This window comes from Lissotriton vulgaris, chromosome 12 (genome assembly GCF_964263255.1).
Source record: "Lissotriton vulgaris chromosome 12, aLisVul1.2, whole genome shotgun sequence".
Classification (NCBI taxonomy): domain Eukaryota; kingdom Metazoa; phylum Chordata; class Amphibia; order Caudata; family Salamandridae; genus Lissotriton; species Lissotriton vulgaris.
In genome coordinates this window covers 32,684,444-32,707,379 of record NC_141700.1, presented here as the reverse complement: position 1 = coordinate 32,707,379, position 22,936 = coordinate 32,684,444, and the positions used below count along the sequence as shown (strand labels likewise).

Sequence of the window (22,936 nt, the reverse complement as noted above, 5' to 3'; positions counted from 1 at the left end):
CACCTTAGTGATTTATGGAATAAGTGGGGCAAGCAGATATCTTCCTAGGACAAGTAGATTTCTGTAAATTTTTGTCCATTGGCCAAGTAGATTTTTGACAAATTTCCACACTCCTGCGTATCCCACAGAGAGTGGGTGTAGCGGCCCAACATGCATGCAGTGTTGGAAGACCACAGTCCCAGACTAAAGGAGGAGAAGATCTTTTTACCGTACTACTCATACCTCTTGGATTCCCTGTCCGGCAGAGCCGACGGGAATGCGGTCTGGGAAGTGGATGCCTGGATGACCAGGCTCTCGAGAGTGGGGTGGGTGGACAGGAAAACTGGGTCGCCCGGGATGGGCGGTGGCGTCTGGCCACGTTCCTATCTACGGGCGAACCTGGACAAAGTGCCCAAAAGAACGTCGGTCAAGGCCTCATTAAACGTCAGCAGAGGCTCTGTCGGGCATGACTGCGGTTTAAGGACCTCAGTGAGGAGGTTAGTCCTCACGGCCGCGACGGGGAGCTCAAGGCCCAAGGCCTTGGCAGCCCTCATCAACACCACACTGTAGGTTGCCCCCTCCTCCGAAGCCACAGTAGGAGGTGAGACAAAACCAGTGTCTGGTGAGGTGTCCACCCATCCCCTGATAGTTAGGGTCATCAAACGATGAGGCCGGTTCATAGAAGGTAAACTCCCCAAGCGGCGTCGAAAGCGGCGCCCAGCCGTACCGTTCCGACGCCGGAACCGGAGCGAGGGAGGCATCGGGGACAGCGCCGCCCGAGGACGGCGCCGGAGGTGACACCTGACGGACCGACGCCGGGGGGGTCGTAAGGTCCACCGGCGACGACCCGGATCCCGAAGCGGGTCCAGTAGGGTCATGCGGCGCCAGGCCTGAAGGCGCCGGAGGCGTCGGGACCGCGGGGCCCGAAGGCGCCAGCGGCGTCGGGGCCGAAGCCCCCGACCTGATAGGGGCCCCAGACGGGTCCGCTGGGCCCAAAGGCGCCGCGGAGCCCGTCGGAGGAGAGAGGGACCTCATGGCCATGAGGAAGCGCTCGATCTCCTCCGGCGTCGCGTCTCGCCCAGGGACCGAGGGTGTGGAGCTGGACGTGGCGCCCTACGGAGCGTGGGCGGTGTCACCCGAACCCCCGGCCGCGTCGCGTGAGCTTCGGGGGGGATTCAGAAGAGCGATGACGCCTCTTCGACTTCTTGTGTTTCTTACCTGACGACGACTTCGACCCGGAGGAGTGGTGCCGACTCTGAGCTGTGGTGGCTCCAGCCCCGCGACCTGTCCCTCGACCTCCCGTGGGACTGGGACCTCTCGCGGAGCGGGGCCGACTGCCGGAGTTCGAGTCACCTGGCTTTCGAAGACAGGGCCCGGCAGTCGGAGCAGGCCTTGTCGTCGTGGTCGATGCCGAGACATAGTAGACACCGACGGTGAGATCCGTGACCGACATCGTGCGGTTGCAATCCTCGCAGTGCTTAAATCCAGACAGTCCTATGGCACCGATCGGAGTCTTTCGACTTTGAAAAGATGCTCAAAATGATCCAAAAAGTTAGACAAAAAGTGACTAGAATTACTGCTTTTTCCAGATCTGCGCTTGCTGGCGCGGAAAAAAGAACTGACTGTCAGCACACGGAGGCGGCGTCTAAGTACTCCGACGACATCATCATGTCGCCCACGATGCCGACGATGGACGCGGAGCCGCAGACAACGCCTACTGATGCGCTATGGTTACTGCTACGCAAAAAAAATCCGGATCCATTCTGACGCCTGGGTATATTCTAAGGTAAGGAATCTATCACTAACGTGTCTCTTTCAGATGTGCAATATCATATGTACGCCGACGACACACACCTTTACTTTAAGATTCACACCATAGAAGACATTAAAGTGCTGAACACAGCGCTCAGGAACAGCCAGACGTTGCTGGCAGAAAACAGTCTCAAATTGAACGCTCTAAAAAACGAATTCCTCCTTATAGCTCCACCCGCCAAAGTCCCCATTATGCAAGAATTGATCAAACGTATTACTGCACTCAACGTTCAACCAACTTCGCGAAATCCTTGGGAATAACGACAGCAACCTCACTATGCAGAAACACATTAGCAATGCAACAAAGGAAGCAAACTTCCAGATACACACACTGAGAAAGCTGAAACCCTTCCTGCCAGTCAAGCTGGCAGTACAAGCGCTAGTTATCCCTTGAGTGGAATACGGAAGTGTCTCTCTGTGTGGCCTTCCAAAAGCTACAACAGCACCCCTAAGAGCCTCAATAAATGCTGCAGCGAGACTCATCACTGGTTTGAAAAGAAGCTCCCATATTTCCCCAGACTTAAATGCGATGATTTGGCTACAGCTTGAAGCCAGAATTCACCTAAATATAGCGTGCATAAGGCTATACATCACAAGACACCAAACTACCTCGCACAGAAGTTGACTATCTCTGGTGGGACAAGATCATCAAGAAGTGCGGAAAACCTGCTACTGAAACTTCAAAGATTCAACAGGAAGAAAAATTATAAACAAACCTTCTCTGGGATGGCTCCCAGGATATGGAATACACTTCCCACAAAAACTAGACAATGCTTCTACCGCATCCTTCAACAAGCATTTACAATGCAATAGGTCTCGCAGCATTAAAGTTTGAGTTATTGGCATTGTGTATGACAATGCGTTGCATAAAATTTTTAGCAAACTTTGAATTGGTGAGCAGTGAGAGTGTGTGCAAGAGTATGCTGTTCTTGAAAGCAGTGTGGTAGAAAGTGCAGGAATTTGAGTGACCTGAGCAAAGTGGATGATGCACCTCACGCACGGGGCTGATGCAGTGATTATTCACACAGCTCTGATGATGCACCTTAGGCACGGGCTCACAGCTGTTATTATTCACACAGCTCCGATGATGCACCTCACGCACGGGGCTGACGCAGTTATTATTCACACAGCTCTGATGATGCACCTCAGGCACGGGCTCACAGCTGTTATTATTCAAGACCATGTCCCATCTGAAAATTAAACACGAACTTCATTAAACAAGTGCAATACAAAAAAAAAACGAAGACGTGCGCGTGACGAAAACTACCGTGGGGCGGGACTTCCGTTTCGTACTGACGCTTAGCTATCAGGAGTCTTCTCCTGATATGTACGCACTTTTCACATCTTGCGCTGTGGCTGTTTGGCACTACTGTCTTATACAATAGATGCACATCGCAGGCCACACTAACCATTATCATCACAGCTAAACAGTACTGCAGGGCATACTTGGGGCTCTTGATTTTATGGTTACATTTTAATGGCACTCATCGAATGGTTTTATTAGCCTTTTTGCACATTCGTATGTAAGCACTGCACAACACTTTTATCATAGCTGTGCAATGGTTTTCATAAACTATGCATAATAAATACAAAATTTTAAACCTGATCACACAACCCTTCACTAACCGGACACAACCAAACACTAACAAACAATCACAATGGATGGCAATCGCAAAACTTCACAATGTCTGCCAAAATGAGAATGTGTTTAGATACAATAACAATACCAGCAAATGATGTACTAATGCAATATGACAACACAAGTGCTATTCAAGGGATCTTTGTATTGACATTACCGTTAACCAAACCAGTCACTCTGTTACGTCCATGTCTATCATGCACTTAACTATCTCATCTCCAGTCATCACCCCCACAAGCCATTTCAATCATTCACCAACTCACACACCCACTGTCACAGCCCACATCCTCCAACTGTATACCACATCCATGACACTTATTAGGACAGGCCTCTGTGCCACTTCCCGACGCAACCTCATGTATGCCATCAGTAGTGTCAACCTCCTCTCATAACACACATCACGTTACAATTGTGGGTTACCATTTCACTGCAACTCTCCCGTCACCTACCGCAACACCTTCCATGCTGCCCCCCGATCATCCCTTACGCGTCATCCATCTAACTCACCTCTCGAAGAGTAACCTCTCGAATAGTAGCCTCACGACGAAAGAGCCCGAGTGCCAGAGGAAGCACAGAGACGACGTGCCCTGTCCGCGGGTACTGCGGCCCGCCTTCCACCTCTGCCAGATCCGCTCAGGTTACATTCTGAGGAAGCCAAAAGCGCTCGTTCCAAAACCAGGCCGCCACCGCCGCCATGTTCCACCAACAGACCCAGAGGAAGCGGCGCGCGCACTGGGGGGCGGGGCAGTGTGACACCACCCACACAGAAAGGGGCAAGCACGAGTTGTGTCTGTAACCGCGCATTGCAATGGAATTGCGCGTATGTGTGCGGGGGGGTCAGTCGGGGGTCCCTGTATGTGTGTGTTCATGCGTGTGTGTAGGTGTGCTCGTGTGTGTGCGCATGCGTAAGCAGGGGGGAGGTGTGGCTGTGTGTTACAGCTTTCCAGGAGACAGGAGCTGGCCACAGCGAGCGCGTTCTCGTGCGCGTGGCCAGCTCCTGGCAGAGGAGAAGCACGCGGCCAGCTCCTGTCTCCTGGAAAGCTGCGTCGCTGACTATACGTCTCTGTGGCGAGACCGCGCTGACGCGCGGTTGAACGCCACAAGACTCAAAAAGGAAGTAAAAGCGATTCTCATGGCAAAATTCACCTGATCATAGACTAAAGAATCAGATCAATCGTACCCTTACTAGTAATCCTTACTACGACAAGGATCCATCCAGACACTCTAGTCACTTTATCTGACCGCGACCTTATTCAATGGATATGTTTTTGTTTTTGTACCCTACTGCTTCCCTTTGCACGAGTTATGTATATGTGACTTACCTGCATTTATCAGTTTAATTTTCCTGATTTAATGTAAAGCGCTCTGATATCTGCAAGGATCTTGTTCGCGCTCTACAAGACCTTCAAAATAAATAAAATAAACTATTAATGGCAGCACTACACTTACAATGCCCAAGAATGGACATTGGCACTGTAGGGGTACATGGCTCATGCACCTGTACCCTCACCACTGGTATAGTGCACCCATCTAGAGGGATGACTGATCTATGCCAGGGCAGTGGTTTGTGGGCATGGCACACAGGGATGTGTGCCATGTCGACTTCACTTTGTTCTGCACCAAGACACGCAGCCTGCAAAGGCAGTGTGTGAGTGTCAGGGTACAGGATCTCGAAGGTTGGCACAATAAGTGCTGCAGCCCTTAGAGGACTTCACTGGTCACAGTGCCCCGGGTACCTGTGGTACCATTTACCAGGGGCTGACTTGTGGCCAGAGGTGCCAATTGGGTTTAGGCTTCAATGCAATTTTAGGGAAGCAACAAAGGCCCTGCGTACCTGATTAGCAGGAGCCCAGGTCAACCTCAGTCAAAGAATACCAGCAATTCAGCAAAAAGTGGGGGCATACCATGCAAGAAAGACGGCACTTTCTCACAGTTACTGCAACAGAAACCCAGCTTCCAACAGATTAGAGGTTTCATTCACAGATACGTCATGTTAACGTTCAGAAGAATGGGAAGGAAAGGGTGATTTAAGTCTTCAAAATGTAGGTAATACGATTTCACACGTACCAAGGAAGACTGATGCAAAAGAACACTGGCCCAGGGCCAAGAAAGGTATTAAAGTAGACGTACACCCCTACAACACCCAAGAGGCCTGAAAGAATACTGTACAAAATGTGTTTAACTCCATGTGTTACTAAGAATCATAGAACCCCCTCATAGCGAATGGTATTCAACAAGATATTGGTACAAAAAAGATATCCAGGTCTGCATTGACCGTAGACAGGGTAACAGTATTTGAGTTTAACTCTTATCCAATGCCCAAGATAGACGAGTTGGAGCTGTATCTAGGTAAAGCTTTATACATAATCATGTCCGACATAACCAAGGATTACTGCTAGACTCCCCCTATAGCATCGGATTTGCACATAAATTCTGCCACTCCTAATAGAGTCTTATAGTTTCAGGTACTACATTTTGTTCTGCACAAAGAAGCAGCAAAATTCCAGAACTCATCAATATCATTAGTAGAACACATGTATATTTGGCTGCTTATGTGGCTGACAATGTTATCTAAGGTGATACCTGCTAAAAACATTTAAACTACCTGTACACATCAGAGTAAAATAGGGATGATTATACTCCGGATAGTGGTGGCGCTTACAGATTGCGGTGATATTAAATGATACAGTATTATTAATTTATTAAGTGCATAGGGAGGAGGTAATCATCCAACACCTCCAAATTGGATCAACAGATCCCAAAGCTTATGTCAAGCCCTTGCACACCAATGTGAAGATTATTACAAATACAACAACTTTTGAAATCAAGAAGCGTCCAATAATGTACAAGATGTTTTTAATATTAGTTTCTTGTTTAGCGTACATACAACATGTGTTTCGTCGTTTGGGATAAGAAACCAGCGTTTTCCTCAGGGCTTAAACCTTAAATCTTCACATTGGTGTGCAAAGGCTTGACATAATACCTGTACACATATTTACAAGATGCAGGATTAACTGTCAGCCCTGATAAATGTTCCTTGGCGGTCCATAAAATCAAGTACTTATGCTATATCTTGGGGACTAGGAAAAGATTAAAGCCTTCCTTCAAACACCCACCAAAATCACAAAATATGGCCATGGCCTTTCTTAGATTTATTGGCTATTAAAGCAAATCAGGTTTTTGCCCCATTTTCCATAATATTCTTCAATCTTACAGCCCCCCTTCAAAAACAGATACCTAACTGAATGCCAGTCAACGAAAAGGCCGTCAACACCCACCTAACTCACTTCATAGAAACCAACAGCATCCTAGACACGTCTCAATTCTTATCTCGCAGCAACCACAGCACCGAGACCGCCCTCCTCGCTGCCACAGACGACATCCGCGCCCTCCTCGATCAAGGCCACATGGAAGTTCTCATCCTCCTAGACCTATCTGCAGCCTTCAACACTGTCTCCCACCAGACTCCACAAAGCCGGCATCCAAGGAATGGCCTTCCTCTCAGGCAGAACACAGAGAATAAGACTCCCACCCTTCCTCTCAGAACCAACAGATCAGATGTGGAGTACCTCAAGGATCCTCCCTCAGCCCTACACTCTTCTTAGTCTATATGGCCCCGCTCGAAACCATCGTCAGAAACCATGAGCTCAACGTAGTCTCCTACGCCGATGACACCCAGCTCATCCTCTCCCTCACTAAGGAACCCAACATCATCAGGCACAACTTCCAAGAAGGGATGAAAGCTGTCGTGACCTGGATGAGCAGCAGCTGCCTGAAACAGAAACCCTCATCCTCTGCTCCACCCCTCTGCATGGGATGACACTTGGTGGGTCCCCCCCCTAGGAAACCCTCCGACACCGACGGACAATGCACGCAAGCTCAGTATCATGCTTGACTCTTCACTCACCATGAATCGCAAGATCAATGCCGCATGCTTCAACACCCTCCGCAAGATGTTCAAGAGGATCCCCCAACTCAAGGAGAAACTGTCACCCAGGCACTCATTACAAGCAGACTTTGAATATGCCAAAATCAACAAAAAACTTCTCTGCAAATTCCAGACCACCCAGAACACCACAGCCAGACTCACAATCTACATCCCACAACACCACCACATCATCCAACACGGGACCACAATACTTCCATGACCGAATCTCATTCCACGTCCCCAAGAGAAACCTCCGCTCAGCCGACCTCGCCCGAGCCATCGTCCCACATTACTACAGGGCCAGAGCAGGTGGAAGATGCTTCTCCTACCACGCAGCCAAGAACTTCTCCTACCACGCAGCCAAGAACTGTAACAAAGTCCCCCTTCGCCTCCAACGGAGTCAGACACTACACCAATTCAGAAAGGACCTCAAGACCTGGCTCTTCGAATGCCCCAAACAAAGCTGCGCCCCCCCTCCATAATCCGCTTATCCCTTTTTCTTTGTTGTCCAAATCAAGTTTTTTTTCTTCTCTTAACAATTAGGTGTATCAGTCACTAACATTGTATTAAGTAATGTAGTAGATTAATATCGGATTACCTTTTTTAGCATGTAAGAAAGTGCCCTCTTTTTGCATGGTTGCCCCCACTTTTTGCTAAACTGTAGATGTACTTTGACTAAATGTGCCCTGGGCTCTTGCAAAACAGATTCCCAGGGTCTATGTTCTTTCCCTAAAACTGCATTAAAAACAAAACCCAATTGGCACTCTTTGGCCACAGTTAAGTCTCTTGTGAATGGTGCCCAGGTGCCAAGGACACTGTGGCCATGGAAGGCCTCTAAGGGCTGCAGCACTTATGTGCCACCCTTAGAGACCCTGTACCTTTACACGCAAACACTGCCTTTGCAGGCTGCATGTTTTGGTGCAGACCAAAGTGAAGAGTCGACATGGCACACATCCCAGTGTGACATGCCTGCAACCTACTTCCCTAGCGATACAAAAGGGTATAGGTCAGCCACCCACTCTAGGTGGGGTCACTATACCAGTGTTGAGGGTACAGGTGCATGAATCCTGTACCCCTACCGTGTCTCAGTTCATTCTTAGACATTATAAGTGCAGTGCTTCCATTAAGAATATATTGTTCTGTGAGTTTGTCATTACAAACTCCACAGTACCATAATGGCTGCACTGAAAACTGAGACGTTTTGCATCAAACTTCTCAGCACAATAAATCCACACTGATGTCAGTGTGGGATTTGATGATTAATGCACTTAGAGGGCATCTTAGAGATGACCCCAGAAAAACAACGTAACACTAGTGTCCAGGGCAAGTGGCTGTTCGCCAGCTGCCACCACCAGACATGTTTCTGGACCCCGGGGTCGGGAGCCTGTTACTCTCGGGGGGGGGGTCTGAAACAATGCACATCCTGGGATGAGGTGCCACGCCTCCTCCCCAGAATGGGCAGGGTCCACGAAGGGGAAGCTTCAAAGGCTTGCCGCTTTTGTGAGCTACCCCAGGCCTTTGCTGCTTCCAGCAACTGACCCCCACCAGTTATAACCCCCACTTTGGGGAAAACCTAGTGAGGAACGGAGGTGTGCCCACCTTTGCCTACCCCACCCCCTCAGGTGGGGGAGGTGAGGTGAAAGCACAACTCTCAGTCCCCGCCATCTTGCGGATGAGGGAACCAATTAATCAGAGTGAGGCATATGTCCCCTCCCACTGGAGGGTGGCATGATAGGAGGTGTACCCACCCAAGTAAGGGACCCATTGGTCCCAACTTTTACCCACCTGTAACGCCCCTAAATATAGTATTTAGGGGCAACCCTGAACCTTTACTCCTCAGCACAAGAATCAACCTAGAGGAAAAGAAGAAGGACTGAAGAGCCCTGCTGAAACTAAGAAGAGGACGTCCACTGACTTTTCCCCAGCCCTACCGGCCTGTCCCCACCTCGTACCTGCTCCAGCGGAATCCCGGCATGTTCTGCAGCCAGCAGCCCCCAAGTACCCTGACGACCTGCCTTGTCTTCCCAAACCAAGACCTTCTCTCCCGTGAGCAAAGGATTTGCTCACCCCCAGACTCTGGCTCTGGCCAAATCTGCGATTCTGCACCACTCTGCACCCGACGCCCACAGCCCGAGTGGCCTAACACCACGAGGAGGTCTCCCCGGCGATCCTGACCAGAGATCTGGTGATCCCTGAACTGCATCGAATCTCAAGCGAAGCCTGCAGACTCTTTCTAGAGGATCTCCCCAACCGGGACCAGAGCTGGTAAGAAAAACCAGACGCCTAAAGACACAGCTGCAACCGAAGTCCAACGGTCTTGGGTGGTCCAACCGACGGTGTCCCAGCATCTCCAGGCATCCTAACATACCTCTCCAACCGGTGGTCACCTCTAGAAGATCTCCGTCCCAGAGTCTGCAGCCTTTGTTGAAACCAGAGAATCCCCATTGAAATCAACACGACACCCGACACCAAACCAGCACCCTGCACCCAGCAGCCCATGCGCCGCTGCGGGTGTACTTTGAGTGCTAAAACGTATCTCCCTCCACCCTCAGCTAAACCCCAGGAGCTTTGCTCCCACAACCTTGTGACCTGCTGGTGAGTAGCCACCAACCGGAGGCCCCCCTATCCGCCATTGGATAACATTGGGCCTGAGCACTCTGCAGCTGGCTGTCCTAGTGCCGCTGAGGGTGCTTTGAGAGTACATCCTTGAACCTGGGGTAACCATGGTTCTTACCCCAGAATAGCAACTCCCACAAACTTGTACTTAATTGCAAACCGATAAATCAATTTTCCTCCATAGGATTGAATAGACTTTTTTTTCCTGAAAATTGTTTCAAATGTGGAGTTGGTTTGTATGGAACATTAACAAAACTGCAAATGACTGAAATAATTTACTTACCTTTTGTCTAGGAGATGTCTCAGTGTGATATCTAGGCTTATCATACTGATTTGCAAAAGTAATCTGAAAAGTAACCCATAGGTAAGGTGTAAAGTAATTTATAAAGTAACTGAAAAGTAATTTTGAAACACTAACTTACCTGTAATTCATTCAACTGCATTTGAACCTCTATTCAATTGTAAAAACAGTGCATACGAATTTGCAAAGCATTTATTTCACTTATCTGCACCAGGCTTGGCTCTAGAAATAATATAACTTAATATTTTTGATACAAACAAAATTGGTCTGAGTTCACTCTTTGAGTGTGTGAGATAATTTGCAGCCTCAGTGTGTACAACATATGCTTACCACTACCCTCTGATAAAGCCTTACTGCCCTCCCACACTATCACAAATAGAGAGTAAGGTGCTATTTACTTTGACCTCTGCCTACCTTTGGGGTTCCACTGGACACTGTGCACACTATACCACACTTTGGTATAGTATACAGAGCCAGCTTCCTATACAGCATGACAATTTAACTACAGTAAATATGGATTTGCTTCATTTTGTTATAATTTGGTGTGTTCTCTTATCTGATCAGCCCACCCGGTCTTGTTAATATTTTGATGTAAGGGAGGTCAGCTAATGGTTATGCCACGCAGATAGACAGAAACTGGATTAATGGAGTGTTCTCAAGCAGCCCATCAGGAGCAACGAGGTAAGCTTCTCACTGTAGATTCTCTGGGATAGCAACAATTAGGAAATTCGAGGTTTTCACACCTCTAAGGACAATACTAAAGTTGCTATCCATAGGCTAGGGCCTACATAGGCTTTCTTTGGAAGCCCACATTTGGTATGACAACACTCCGAAGACTGTTTGGGGGGATGCATGTAAGAGATAACTGGGTCCAGGTGTAGCTGTGTGATGGAGCCAGATAAGAAATGCAATTTTGTGAACAAACCTAGAGCACCAATTTTCTGTGTGACATCCTAGCCAGTCAGGATCATGGAAGCCTGCCCACCTCCAACTGACTCTTCAGAGAGCTGAGAATCTCAAAGTATATTGTTTCCTAATTTTTACTTACAGAGTGGATATATATATATTCCCTCCGATGAGAGAACGTCTGCCAGAATTCGATCTAAACTTGATTGCTAGTGACACTTCCCTCTTAGCATCAAAGGAAAAGGCAAAATAAATGGAAAAGTGACAAAAGACTGCTACCTGCCTAGTCAGGACACTCGGGGGAGTGATAAGGATCCTTTGTCGCCAGTGACATGATTTTGTGCAGAGAAAGCAGAATAAGGAAAGTTTCACTTACAGGATAGTCAATTAGGGAGACATGCTATCCAACGGTAAATTCCTTGGGGTGTGTAGACTATAAACTTTGATTTGATTTTGATAGGTTGCCTTAGGGTTCTAACATTAATCAATCAGTCTCCCAAGTAGGCATTTATGCAATACTTCAGCCTGGTACTGTTATGGCACCAGTGCTGATACCACCAGTACAGAGCCGGGCGAATTCATAGCTGAATGAACTTGAATACCTGCTACAAAGAAGGAAATTCTTAGACCTACTTTGGGCCCCTTTGTTTGCGAAGAAACATCACAACATATGGTTTTGGGGTTGTCTTATGGCACACATGCAGATTTTCTTTTTTTACATTAACAGTGCAGGGTAACTGGTGATCCGGTCTACTTATTGATAAGAGCAAATATTACCCTAGTCCATATGGTAAAATTAGGGCATGAAGGAGAATCTTTTCTTGGTTAAGAGTTACGATGTTTAAATGTAGCTGTATCAATAAAACATACAGTGCTCGAGAATAAAGGTAAAAAACACTTTATACTTTTGGATTGCATATACATATGCTGCAAGAACCGCACCAATAAAAAAAGTCTTGGTTGTTCAAAACAAAAAGGCATTGTCAAGTTGCTTTCAGTAAATTTGGGAGAGCGGGGTGAATTTGGGGGGCTTTAGGTCTTAAGTCCTTTATTTTGTTTTTAGAAAAAGCCTCAAGTCTATTATCATGCACAACACCATGCTTCAAAGGAATGTTTACAGGTGTTTGCTCAGCTACTTCTCTAGAGAATATAACATGCTACACGTTTGAATGAAAACAAAAAGGTTAAAGGCACCATGTACATTGTCAAAAAAGATTTTGAGCTTTAACTATTGCCAAAAGCTATTTAAAGGGGAGCATTTCCTAACACATATAACTGGAAATGTACATAAATGTCCCCAATTACTGTATATTAAAATGAAATAACATAAGAATACATAAACAAGCATGGAACTGATAAATTAAAATTGTTAACAGCAAAGTGAAAAACTTCCTTCTTGATGGCAGTGTGGGTGGGTTGTGAGAAACCAAAGAGTTAAAAAAAAAAAAGATATGTAGTTTTTTGTCTTTGTTCATCATGCCTCACCTGAATAATGAACTAACAGGATTCCTACTCTGCATCAACATTTCAGATTCACTCACCAAAATTGTGGCTTGCCTTTCTGAGTGCCTTTTAATCTACAATTTTTCATTGTGTACTCCAACAGATAATCAATCATTGATAAGGCCACAGGATCTGCGACTCTCGGACCTAGAAAACCGAAATTAAATTGTCATACATCGACCAAAACGTTTGCTTTCAAGCATACTAGCAATTTGACCTGCACCATACCAGTTAAGCCAGTCCCATCAAGTGATTTAAGGAGAAGAAATGGGCCCTTCACAGTTTGTCATAAGCTCACATTTTCCAGTAAACCACATTAATGTCCCTTCCCCAACTAAAAGATCCTATAGAGAAGGGGCTCCCTTAGAGTTCTGTGCCGCCTTACAGAGGAGGGCAAAGCTGGCAGTGAATCTTTGTTCTGTAAGGTCCTTGTGACAGAAATTGAGCAAGGCTGCACACTGCATCAAAACAAATAGTCATTTACTAGGATGCCGAGTCTGCTCTCTTTTGGCATCTGTGTATTTTGGACCAAGTCTGACTCCAGAGTAAGTAGTCTTCTTATTATTTCCAAAAACATTTGAAATAGTCACTATTTACTACGTCCACTGATACAGGATAGAATAAGGACCCAATGTAGTGGAATGTGAGTTTGTTACAACCACAGGTAGTACGTTAACTACTACCTTCATTGAAGGGGGAAGAAATGTACCTGCTGCTGCAGTCCCTTGCTGTTCCAGAACGGACAGTCGAAATCGGACTTATTCTATAGACTGTTCACATGGATACGATAACCAGACAAGAGGAAGGAGAGAAGGTTAAGGCATCCAGGTAAGTAAACATATTGTACTTTGCAAGGACTTAGAAATGCCACGTTCTTTCCCACCTTTGTATTACTGGACAATTAAAAGAATAAAACAGGTAATTTCCCTACAGAAACCATAACTCTTTTTTACGGCTTTACAAAAAAAACTAAGAGAAACCGCATCACTCAAACGTGAACCTTGGACCAGCATAGCTTTCAAGTCTTAGTTTCCTTGGATGAAACCAAATGAAGGCAAAGCAACCACATCTTAGAGCTATGCAATTCAATGAGATTTCTCGGAGTAAAAAACAATTTTCAGAAACATTTAGTCAATAATAATAATAATAATGTAAATACCAAGACAGAATAAAAAAATTCCAATATGGCTGAGGTGCTCCTCAACCAGACCTGGAGAAGCAGTGAAGAAATATAGGGCTGTGAAAAGCACAAGCCATGGGATTCCAACTTACACTTCATTTTTTCAAAGTGGCTTGGTTGAAGTTGGGGAGGTGTTGAGAAGGGGAAAGAAATAAGCAAGCTCGTTGATGTTTGTAATGTAAGAAGAGATATGGAGGAAAAAACAATGCTTTTGGATATTACTGTGCTGACTGTTGGCGGAGCGCAAACTCAACTCTCCATTGTTACCAACGATACCAGAGTTTGGCTGAGGTGCAAAGGCTGATTATAATAATACACCATGGGGGCGTGGCCAAGCCGCCTACCACAATGGCCGCTTAGGCTCGGAACTCCACCACAGACCCTGATAGATATGTCCTCCGGGTTGGCTTTGGAAGAGCAGCTGTGCCGAATCGTAATGTAGAAGGAGGTGGAGGTGGAGGGGCTCCCGCTCCGAAAAAGTACCAAGGATATGGGCGAGGTGCAGAGCAACGCCGAGATGTGAGAGCCGGTGTGGGGGGCCGGCCTATCCAATTACCTGAAGCCGGGGACTCGAGTGAGCGGGCCGGCGAATGTCGCACAAACACCATTGGAGCCTGATGTCCAGATCGGAAGTGCGGAATAGACTGGGTAGGTGCGGGCGCACAGTTTGACACAGGACGCGTTGTCTCGTTGTCCTGCAGCTGTTCCCCAGAGGCCCCGTGACGACAGGGGACTCGGGACCGACCATCGAGCCGTGTGCTGCGGGCTCCGCGCAGTGGTCCTCCTGCCTCTGCTTCTGCGACGACAGACTGCGACCCCATACTCCCCGTACTGACAGGGACCAAAGGCAGTCACACATACACGCGGCTGGGTGCCATTTAGGACTTGAGTCCTCTTGGCTAACAAAGGAGACTTTAATGCCACAACTGGCCACAATTTCTTTTTAGACACATATGTGCAGGATCCCCGACAGCGATTAGAAGGCTGGGCACTGGGTTTATTCAGATGTGCTGCGGGCTGGTCAGCGGTGTTGGACCGGTGTCCCCTCAGATCCCCACCATGTATCGTAAAGAGAATCTGTGGCCTTGGCCCAAAGTGAACTCGGCCAGACTCAATGGTTGCATAACTACGGATGCCTCCTAAGTCTCCAGTGACATGCACGTGCTTGTGGATCACTGAATGTGTGTGTTACCACAATAAGATTAAGGGTGCACAAGTTGAAGGAGTGGCTGTTGCGGTGAGCCCGAGTAAGGCAGGCATCACGTGGCTGCTTATCAGGTCACATCAGATCGTGGCAGGGGTCAAAAGGACCCTAAGCAATCTACCCTGTCCTTTAAAGCAACAAGCACCAACATGGCAACGCATCAAGGCGACATGGCAGACGGGGGAGTATAACGCACGGCAGAGGTGGTGGGCCCAGATACCATGCTGTCGGAACTTCGTGCAGCTTCACAGCGCTGGACACCCGCTTTCACGCCCACGACAAGAGGCTGGAATCCAGGGGTGATAGGCTCGATCAGCACAACGGCCGTCTGAACATGGCAGAGAGCAGGATTTCTGACCTAGAAGACTGCACCGCCTAGACAACCAAGAAAATTGACAGAATGGAGAAGCTCCTTAAAGCGGTCGCTATCAAGAACGAGGATTTGGAGGCGAGGGGGCGGTGTAACAACATTCGAATAATGGGGGTGCCGGAATCCACAAATACTGGGCTACTGGATCTTTTTGTAGAGACGCACCTCGCGGACATCTTCGGTGGCGAATCCTTCACTGCCACATTTGTGGTGCAACATCGCATCATGGGGCCGGGGCCTAATCTGGGCTGCCCGCCAAGACCCATATTAGCCCACTTGTTGAATTTCAGGGACAGAGACACCGCTTTACGAATGGCACGCAAAAAAGGACAATTAACCTGGCAGGGGTTATCTATCTCTCTATATCTGGACTTTACTGCAATGGTGCAGGAAGCGTGCCGTAAGTACTCCGAGGTGAAGGCAAATCTCCGGAAATTGGGACTTAGGTATGGGATGTTATGCCTGTGAGAAAGTACCATCTTTCTTGCATGGTATGCCCCCGCTTTTTGCTGAATTGCGGATGTACTTTTACTGAGTGTGCCCTGGGCTCCGGCCAATCAGGAGCCCAGGGCCTGTGTTCCTTCCCTAAAACTGTGTTGATACCAAAACCCAATTGGCATCTCTGGCCACAGGTCAGCCCCTGGTAAATGGTACCCTAGGTACCCAGGGCACTGTGACCAGAGAGGACCCCTAGGGCTGCATCATTTAATGTGCCACCCTTAGGGGCCCTGTATCCGGACACCCACACACTGCCTTTGCAGGCTGAGTGTCCTGGTGCAGAACTAAACAAAGTCGACATGGCACACATCTCTGTGTGCCAAGCCCACAAACACACTGCCCTGCATACATCAGTCACCCCTCTAGTTGGGTGCACTATGCCAGTGGTGTGGGCACAGGTGCATGAGCACTGTGCCCCTACAGTACCCAGGGTCATTCCTGGGCACTGTAAGTGCAGTGATGCTATTAAGAGTATATGGTGCTGGGAGGTTGTCATTACGAACTCCACAGCACCATAATGGCTACATGGAAAATTGAGAAGTTTGATACCAAACTTCTCAGCACATTAAACCCGCACTGATGCCAAATGCAAAACTAAGGGCATCTTAGAGATGCTCCCTGACACCTAACCAACTCCCAGTGTCTTTACTGAGTGGCTACCGAGGCTGTCACCCCCAGACATGTTTCTGGACCCCAGGGTCGAGAGCCTGCCGCTCTCGAGGGCCTGAAACAATGCACATCCAGGGACGAGGTACCAATCCTCCTCTCCCAGGATGGGGAGGGGAAGCTTCAAAGGCAATGCGCCTTTGTGAGCTTCTCCAGGCCACTTGCTGTACTTGGCAACTGGCCCCCACCAGTTCTGACTCCCACTCGGGCTGGAAGACAGGCGGGAAACCCCAAGTGAAGAAAGGGGGTTTGCCAGCCTCTGCCAACCCCACCCCTCAGGTGGGAAAGGCGAGGTGAAGCATTACTACGGGCTCCCGCCATCTTGAGGATGGGGAGCCCTGCCCAATCAAAGATAGGCCCATGCCCCCTCCCAAAGGAGAGGAGCAGGATAGGGGGGGGGGGGTACTCACAAAATATACGAAAGAGGGACCCTGTAAACCTAATAAGCCATAGGCAAGGGGAGCAACTCACCAGGGACGAAATACTAGATAAACATGAAAGGGAGCTTCCCCAAAGGATAGAAAATCCTACAATGAGAATCAACCAAGAACACCCACAGAAAGGATGAAATATTTTAGAAAATGTATTTTTAGTTGATCATTTGTGATAAAATTATTTAGACCATAATTAATAAAGGTCAGCTTCAGATATACAAAAATTCTTTAGATAATGAAGCCATAAATAAACATCAGCCCAAAATAAATTAGAACAATAAAAACATGACACATCATTCTTTCATTCTATCACTCATCACAAGCTCTCTATCAGGCAGACCAAATATTCACACTCAATCAAAACATCAAAAATGTCATGCAGTACTCCCCCCAGGACAGGGACCCATTGGTCCCTGCCCTTGCCCTACCTGTAACATCCCTAAAGTTTGTATTTAGGGGCACCTCTGAAACTTCCTTTCTCAGATCCCGATTTGAAAACAAGAAAGAAGGACAAGAAGAAAGAAGACCTGCCGTGCAGCTGCTAACAAGAGGACAACACCAACTGACTTGGCCCCAGCCCTACCGGTCTGTTGATCCTTGACCTGCTAAACCCTAGTGTCCCCAGAGGACAGCAACCTCGAAAATCTCATCTAAAGACTGGGACTCCCATGAGCAGTGGTTCTGCTCAAACAGCAACAACTCCTGGTGCCAGACAGGAACCACGAAACCACAAATCCAGCACAGGCTACACTCGCCGAGCCCGGCCCGTGTCTGAGTTAACAAAGACCACGAGGACGTCCCCCCAGCGACTGTGACCAAGAATCCAGCACCCAAGGACCGACGATCCAGACGACGCCTGCAGCCTCACAAGGGACCCCTCCAGCCGCGACAAGCTGAGGGTAAGATTTCCCGACACCAAAAGACACAACTGCACCCGGCGCCCCACGGCCCCCTGTGCCCAACTCCTGGGTGTCTACCTATCCTCCAAGATCCCAATTTACCTCTTGAAGTGGTGGTCGCACCTGAAGAATCTACGTCCCCGAGCCTGCAGCCTTTGTTCAACTTCCAAGTCTCCCATTGAATAACATTGGGCACACGATTCCTAAAAGCACTCTGCACCCAGCTGCCGGAGTGCTGCTGGAAGTGCAGCACCTACCCTACTCTACTTGCCCACTTGCCCTGTGTAAGTGATCAGGAGCTCAGCTCCCACAGCCGCGTGGTCTGCCCGCTAGCAGCCACCAACCGAAGGCACCCTATCCTCAATAGGATAACATTGGGCCTACTCACTCTGCACCGGGCTGCCCTTGTGCCGCTGAGGGTGTAACAACCGTACTTGCCTGATCCTGAAAGACCCCTGGGTCTACCCCCAGAACTTGAACTTTGCCAGCCGAGTACTTACCCAAAGACTGATAACTTGATTTTCTCTATAGGATAACATTGGCTGGGTTTCACTCAGAATTTCTTCTGTCGATTTTCCAAACTTTAAAATATTCACTAAAAATCAGCCGAACAACGAATTCCGAATTCCTCACCTGTTATCAGGAGAGATCCCAGTGCTGTATCTTTCAGCCCAGCACTGAACCTGAAATGTAATTATAACTGTGATTTACAGTTAACTCAATTTTCCTCCGTAGGAATACATTGCCTGGTTTTTACCAGAAAATCTTCCAAATGTCCATTTTCCAAACTTGCAAATATTCCTTAAAAATCGCCTGTATAACAAAAACGATTTATTTAAACTGTTTACAGGAAATGCACCAGGGCTGAATCCAGGATCCGGCCCGAGTTAGAAAAAACATACTTAAAGTTATTTTATTGCATTTACTTAAAAACTCCCATTGAGCTCAATGTTATTTTGTGTTTAAACTTGTGTTGCATATTGCAACAACTGTAACTATTGCATTTCAAACTATACTGCTATTTGAAAGTATTCAATTGCAACATCTCATTCTGAGAAAGTAGTTATGATACCTACTGTGGTTCGAAAATAATGTAACTATATATTTTTATATACAAAACAATTGGCCTAGAGTTCAGTTCTTGAGTGCGCGAGACCATTTGCTGACTGAGTGTGTACAACAAATGCTTTACAGGGTCCTCTGATACTGCCTTACTGCTCGACCAAGCTACCACTTTGGAGAGTAAGGTTATATCTAACTTTAGCTTCTGCCATACCTCTGGGGACTGTGGCCTCTGTGCACACTGTACCGTACTTTAGTCCAGTATATACAGAGCCACTTTCTTACAATACCCCGCAAGGTTGAAGGTCGATGTGGATGGCCGTTCACGTATTTTTGACTCCCCTCAGGATACCCAAGAGTTGTTGCCAGAAGTACTCCAAATCCGACAGACAGCGCAGATTTCCATGCCCGCAGCACTCTCAGAACATTCCGGACTCCGGAGCAAGTGCTGATCTTTTTACTGGCATTAAGTTGCTGTCATTATTGGTCTTTACTTATTAATGTGACGGTAATCCTGGGCATATTTGTGAGAATTGCTGGGCCTCTTCCTTCTTATGTCTATACGCATTGAGTTGCCACCCGGGAAGTGACTTTTTGATATGGTCAGGCCAAGAAAATGGGGTAGAAACGGAGCGTTGCCACCCCCTAGTGCGGATGCACTCATTTGCTTTGATGCAATCTTATAGGAGTTTCATTTTTCCAGATTGTTTGCTTTTGTTATCCATTATTGTTACATTGGAAGGAGTTTTCCCCCTAAAGTTGGGTAAGGGGATGTGTGGGGTAATGGGTATGTGGGGCATGTAAGCAAAAATACAGAACAGGTTATGATCGCAATTTGCAATTGCAGGAGTAGACATAAGCATCTGGGTCATGTCAGGTTGCATGGACAACATCTTGGCTATGGTTGACAGGGTACTAGCTGAAGCCAACTTTGTACTAATGTCCTGGATTGTTAGAGGCCTCAATAATACTCGTAAATGTTAACAACTGACAAATTATTTGCAACGCCATCAAGTGGACATCGCTTTTATAGAAGACACTCATTTAGAGTCATCTGCTAAGACGCCGTTGGCCATGAGCTGGGGGACATACAGCTGCTTTGTTGATTATAGCGCACACACTTGTAGGGTTGCAATATTGATACATAAGAGGGTTCCGCTCAGGGCAATTGAGGTCTGTAGGGATTCGGGTGGGCATTTTCTGTGGGTCAAGGGGTGTCTGCTTGAGCATTCAGTACTATTTGTTAATATAAATGCAACAAATGTTGGTGACCCCCGACTTCTTTGACGCTATTCATACCAATATAGAATGTATGGGTGCAGATCATATCTATTTGGGTGGGGATTTTAACCTGCTTCAGGACCCAGTGCGAGATAGGACGGCACACACTGTGGGCCCTAAGCCCAGGGCACGGCACTCCTTACTTGATATTTTGGATAGATTTGGCTTAGTGTATGCCTGAAGATATCACAAACCTGAACAGGACAGTTACACTCACTATTCCCTGCCCCATGGTACATGGACTCGCAAGGATTATTAATGCCTTTCTTTGGGGGTGGTGCTGTGGATAGACATTATGAGACACTTGCTGCGGACACTGTTGTACCATGCTCCAGTTTTAGTTAAGTTGTGGGTCCCCAGGCCGGGAGGGTGAGGGTGCTGAGGGGGGGGGGGGGATTCCAGATATGGTACTAAGAGACAATGTCTTCACGGCTGAACTAGGGGTGGCAGTCGCCAAATACTTCTCCTTAAATGTGGGATCTGTGGATTCCAAGGCTGATCTATGAGAGGCCTTTAAGGCATACATAGGAGGTATGTGTATATCTAAAAGTGACGGGGTTCTTAGGGATTTAAGACGTACACTTGCCAAGATAAAAGTGCAGCTCAAGTAACTAGACCATAGCAAAATGACTAAACTGGCCCCCCTGATCTGAAGCGATGTGCAATGTTACTGACGGACTTTAGGGAGGCTGCAGAGCGTGAGGCTCATTACCTTAAAATGATAGAGTTGCAAGGCGGTATGGGGAGGGTGAGAGGCATGGCAGAACCTTAGCCAGGCTGATGCAACATTCTCATACACCAACATACGTAGCAGAATTAGTTGACAACAGCGGGGGGGACAAGTGTATCCGGCAATCTGGAAGTCCTCCAGGAGGTGTTTACTTATTATACCACAGTGTACATCTCTGGGATCATCGGCCCCCAGCATACTATAGTGAATACCTGGAAGAGGTATCACTGGTATGGATGTAGAAAGCACATCAGGAAATCCTGGCAGAGCCTTTCTCGGAGGACGACATTAGTGAGGCCATTAATGCTCTTGAAGGCTCTAAAGCGCAGGGACTGGGTGGATTCCCGGGGTGCTTTTACAAGACATATTAGGCTATACTTGTACCACACCTCGCTGATATGTATCGAGAGGCAGAAGTGCTCCCGCCCACTCTAAGAGAGGCGGCCATAACTTTGTTGCCGAAGCCTGGGAAGGATTTGCAGAATTGTAGTGTTTAAATCGGCCCTTATCGCTTTTAAACTTTAATAATAAAATCTTGCTCAAAGTGTTAGCAACCCGACTTGTGCTTATTGTTGAGCAACTGATTTCACCGGCACAGTCAGGTTTCATTCCTCACAAAACTACAGCGCTTAATCTCCGTACATTGTTTGCTACACTGCATAGAATAGATCCCAAGATCCCGGCAGCCGCTGTGCTGCTCGATGCTGAAAAGGCTTTGGATTCCCCTGAATGGCCCTTTTTAAATGCCACACTGGGGTCCTGGAGCGATTCCTAGTGGTAGTTAAATTACTATCCACTTTACCCACTGCACGTATCCGTCTCAATTGGACACTGACAGAGGAAGTTGTACTTACACGGGGAACAAGGCAAGGCTGCCCACTCCCACCACTGTTTGTTGTGGCACTTTACCCATTGGTGTGGCATTTAAAAGAGAAGCACAGTCACTGGGGTTGCAATTTAACGCTGGACCTCTGCTCCTTACACTCTACGCAGACGACATTATTCTTTATGAGAGACTCCCAGACAATAATTTGGCACCACTCCTCCACAAAGTCACGAGATATGGCACGCTCTCATTCTGTGTATTAATTGGGACAAATCGGAGGTTTTTCCTAAGGCAACAACACCCAGTAAAAGAACAGTGGAATATCCACTGAAGTGGTGTGATGAATCTGTGAAATCTCGGGGTTCATGTTCACAGGGAGAAGAGTCACATTTTGCAGCTGAACTATGGTCCTGTCATGGAGAAGTTGGGACGTAATGTTGAGCATTGGTAGTCATTGCCCTTATCATTGGCTGGAAGAGTTGCCATAATTAAGATAGTTGTACTTCTGCAGTTCTTATACCTTCTTCATAACATTCTTATTCCATTGTACAATAACTTCTTTTCAGACCTGATCATGCGGTTGGAATGGGGGTGAAGCAACCCCGGATAAGCTCAGACACACTAATGCTCCCATATGAGAGAGGTGGGTTTAGGGTCCCAAACTTTCAGGTTTAATATTTGGTTACACTGGCCAGCTATGCACGACAACGGTACCACGTCGATGCTGTGTGGACGTATGTAAACTACAAGCTACAAACCAATAGCTACAGAGTAACATTTTTCATTTCTAGCATGTGCTGCTGTAGATCACATGCTCTGCATACACTAAAAAGTAGTGCACTCCAAGAAATATCGCAGAGTCGGGGGCAAGTGGCGGGGGGGGGGGGGTCTAATCATACAAGGGAATTGTTTATTTTTAAGAAATTGCGTTTTAATACGGTCTGTAAGGTGGGTTGTGCATATTCCTATATGTAATCCTGGATTTTCATGGAGTAGTGCTGAATGGCTAGTGTATTTCTTTTGTAAATCAATTAAAAAAATTTATTAAAAAAAAAAAAAAAAAAAGGAGTGCACTACTCATAAGGCAGTGGCTAGATATCAG

The 22,936-nt window shown here is 47.3% G+C and overlaps 1 protein-coding gene across 2 annotated transcripts in view; it reads right to left on the bottom strand.

Annotated features, from left to right (window-relative positions):
- The window catches only part of LOC147673143 (uncharacterized), a 166,849-nt gene that overhangs the window by 84,832 nt on the left and 59,081 nt on the right, over nucleotides 1-22,936 (bottom strand). For both annotated transcript variants that reach the window (XR_015302598.1, XM_086946888.1), the window contains exon 4: nucleotides 12,723-12,831. Coding sequence is in view for 1 of the 2 variants with exons in the window: in XM_086946888.1 (XP_086803014.1) it covers nucleotides 12,723-12,831 (109 nt within the window). In the remaining variant the exon portion in view is untranslated. The remainder of the gene's footprint in view (nucleotides 1-12,722; nucleotides 12,832-22,936) is intronic.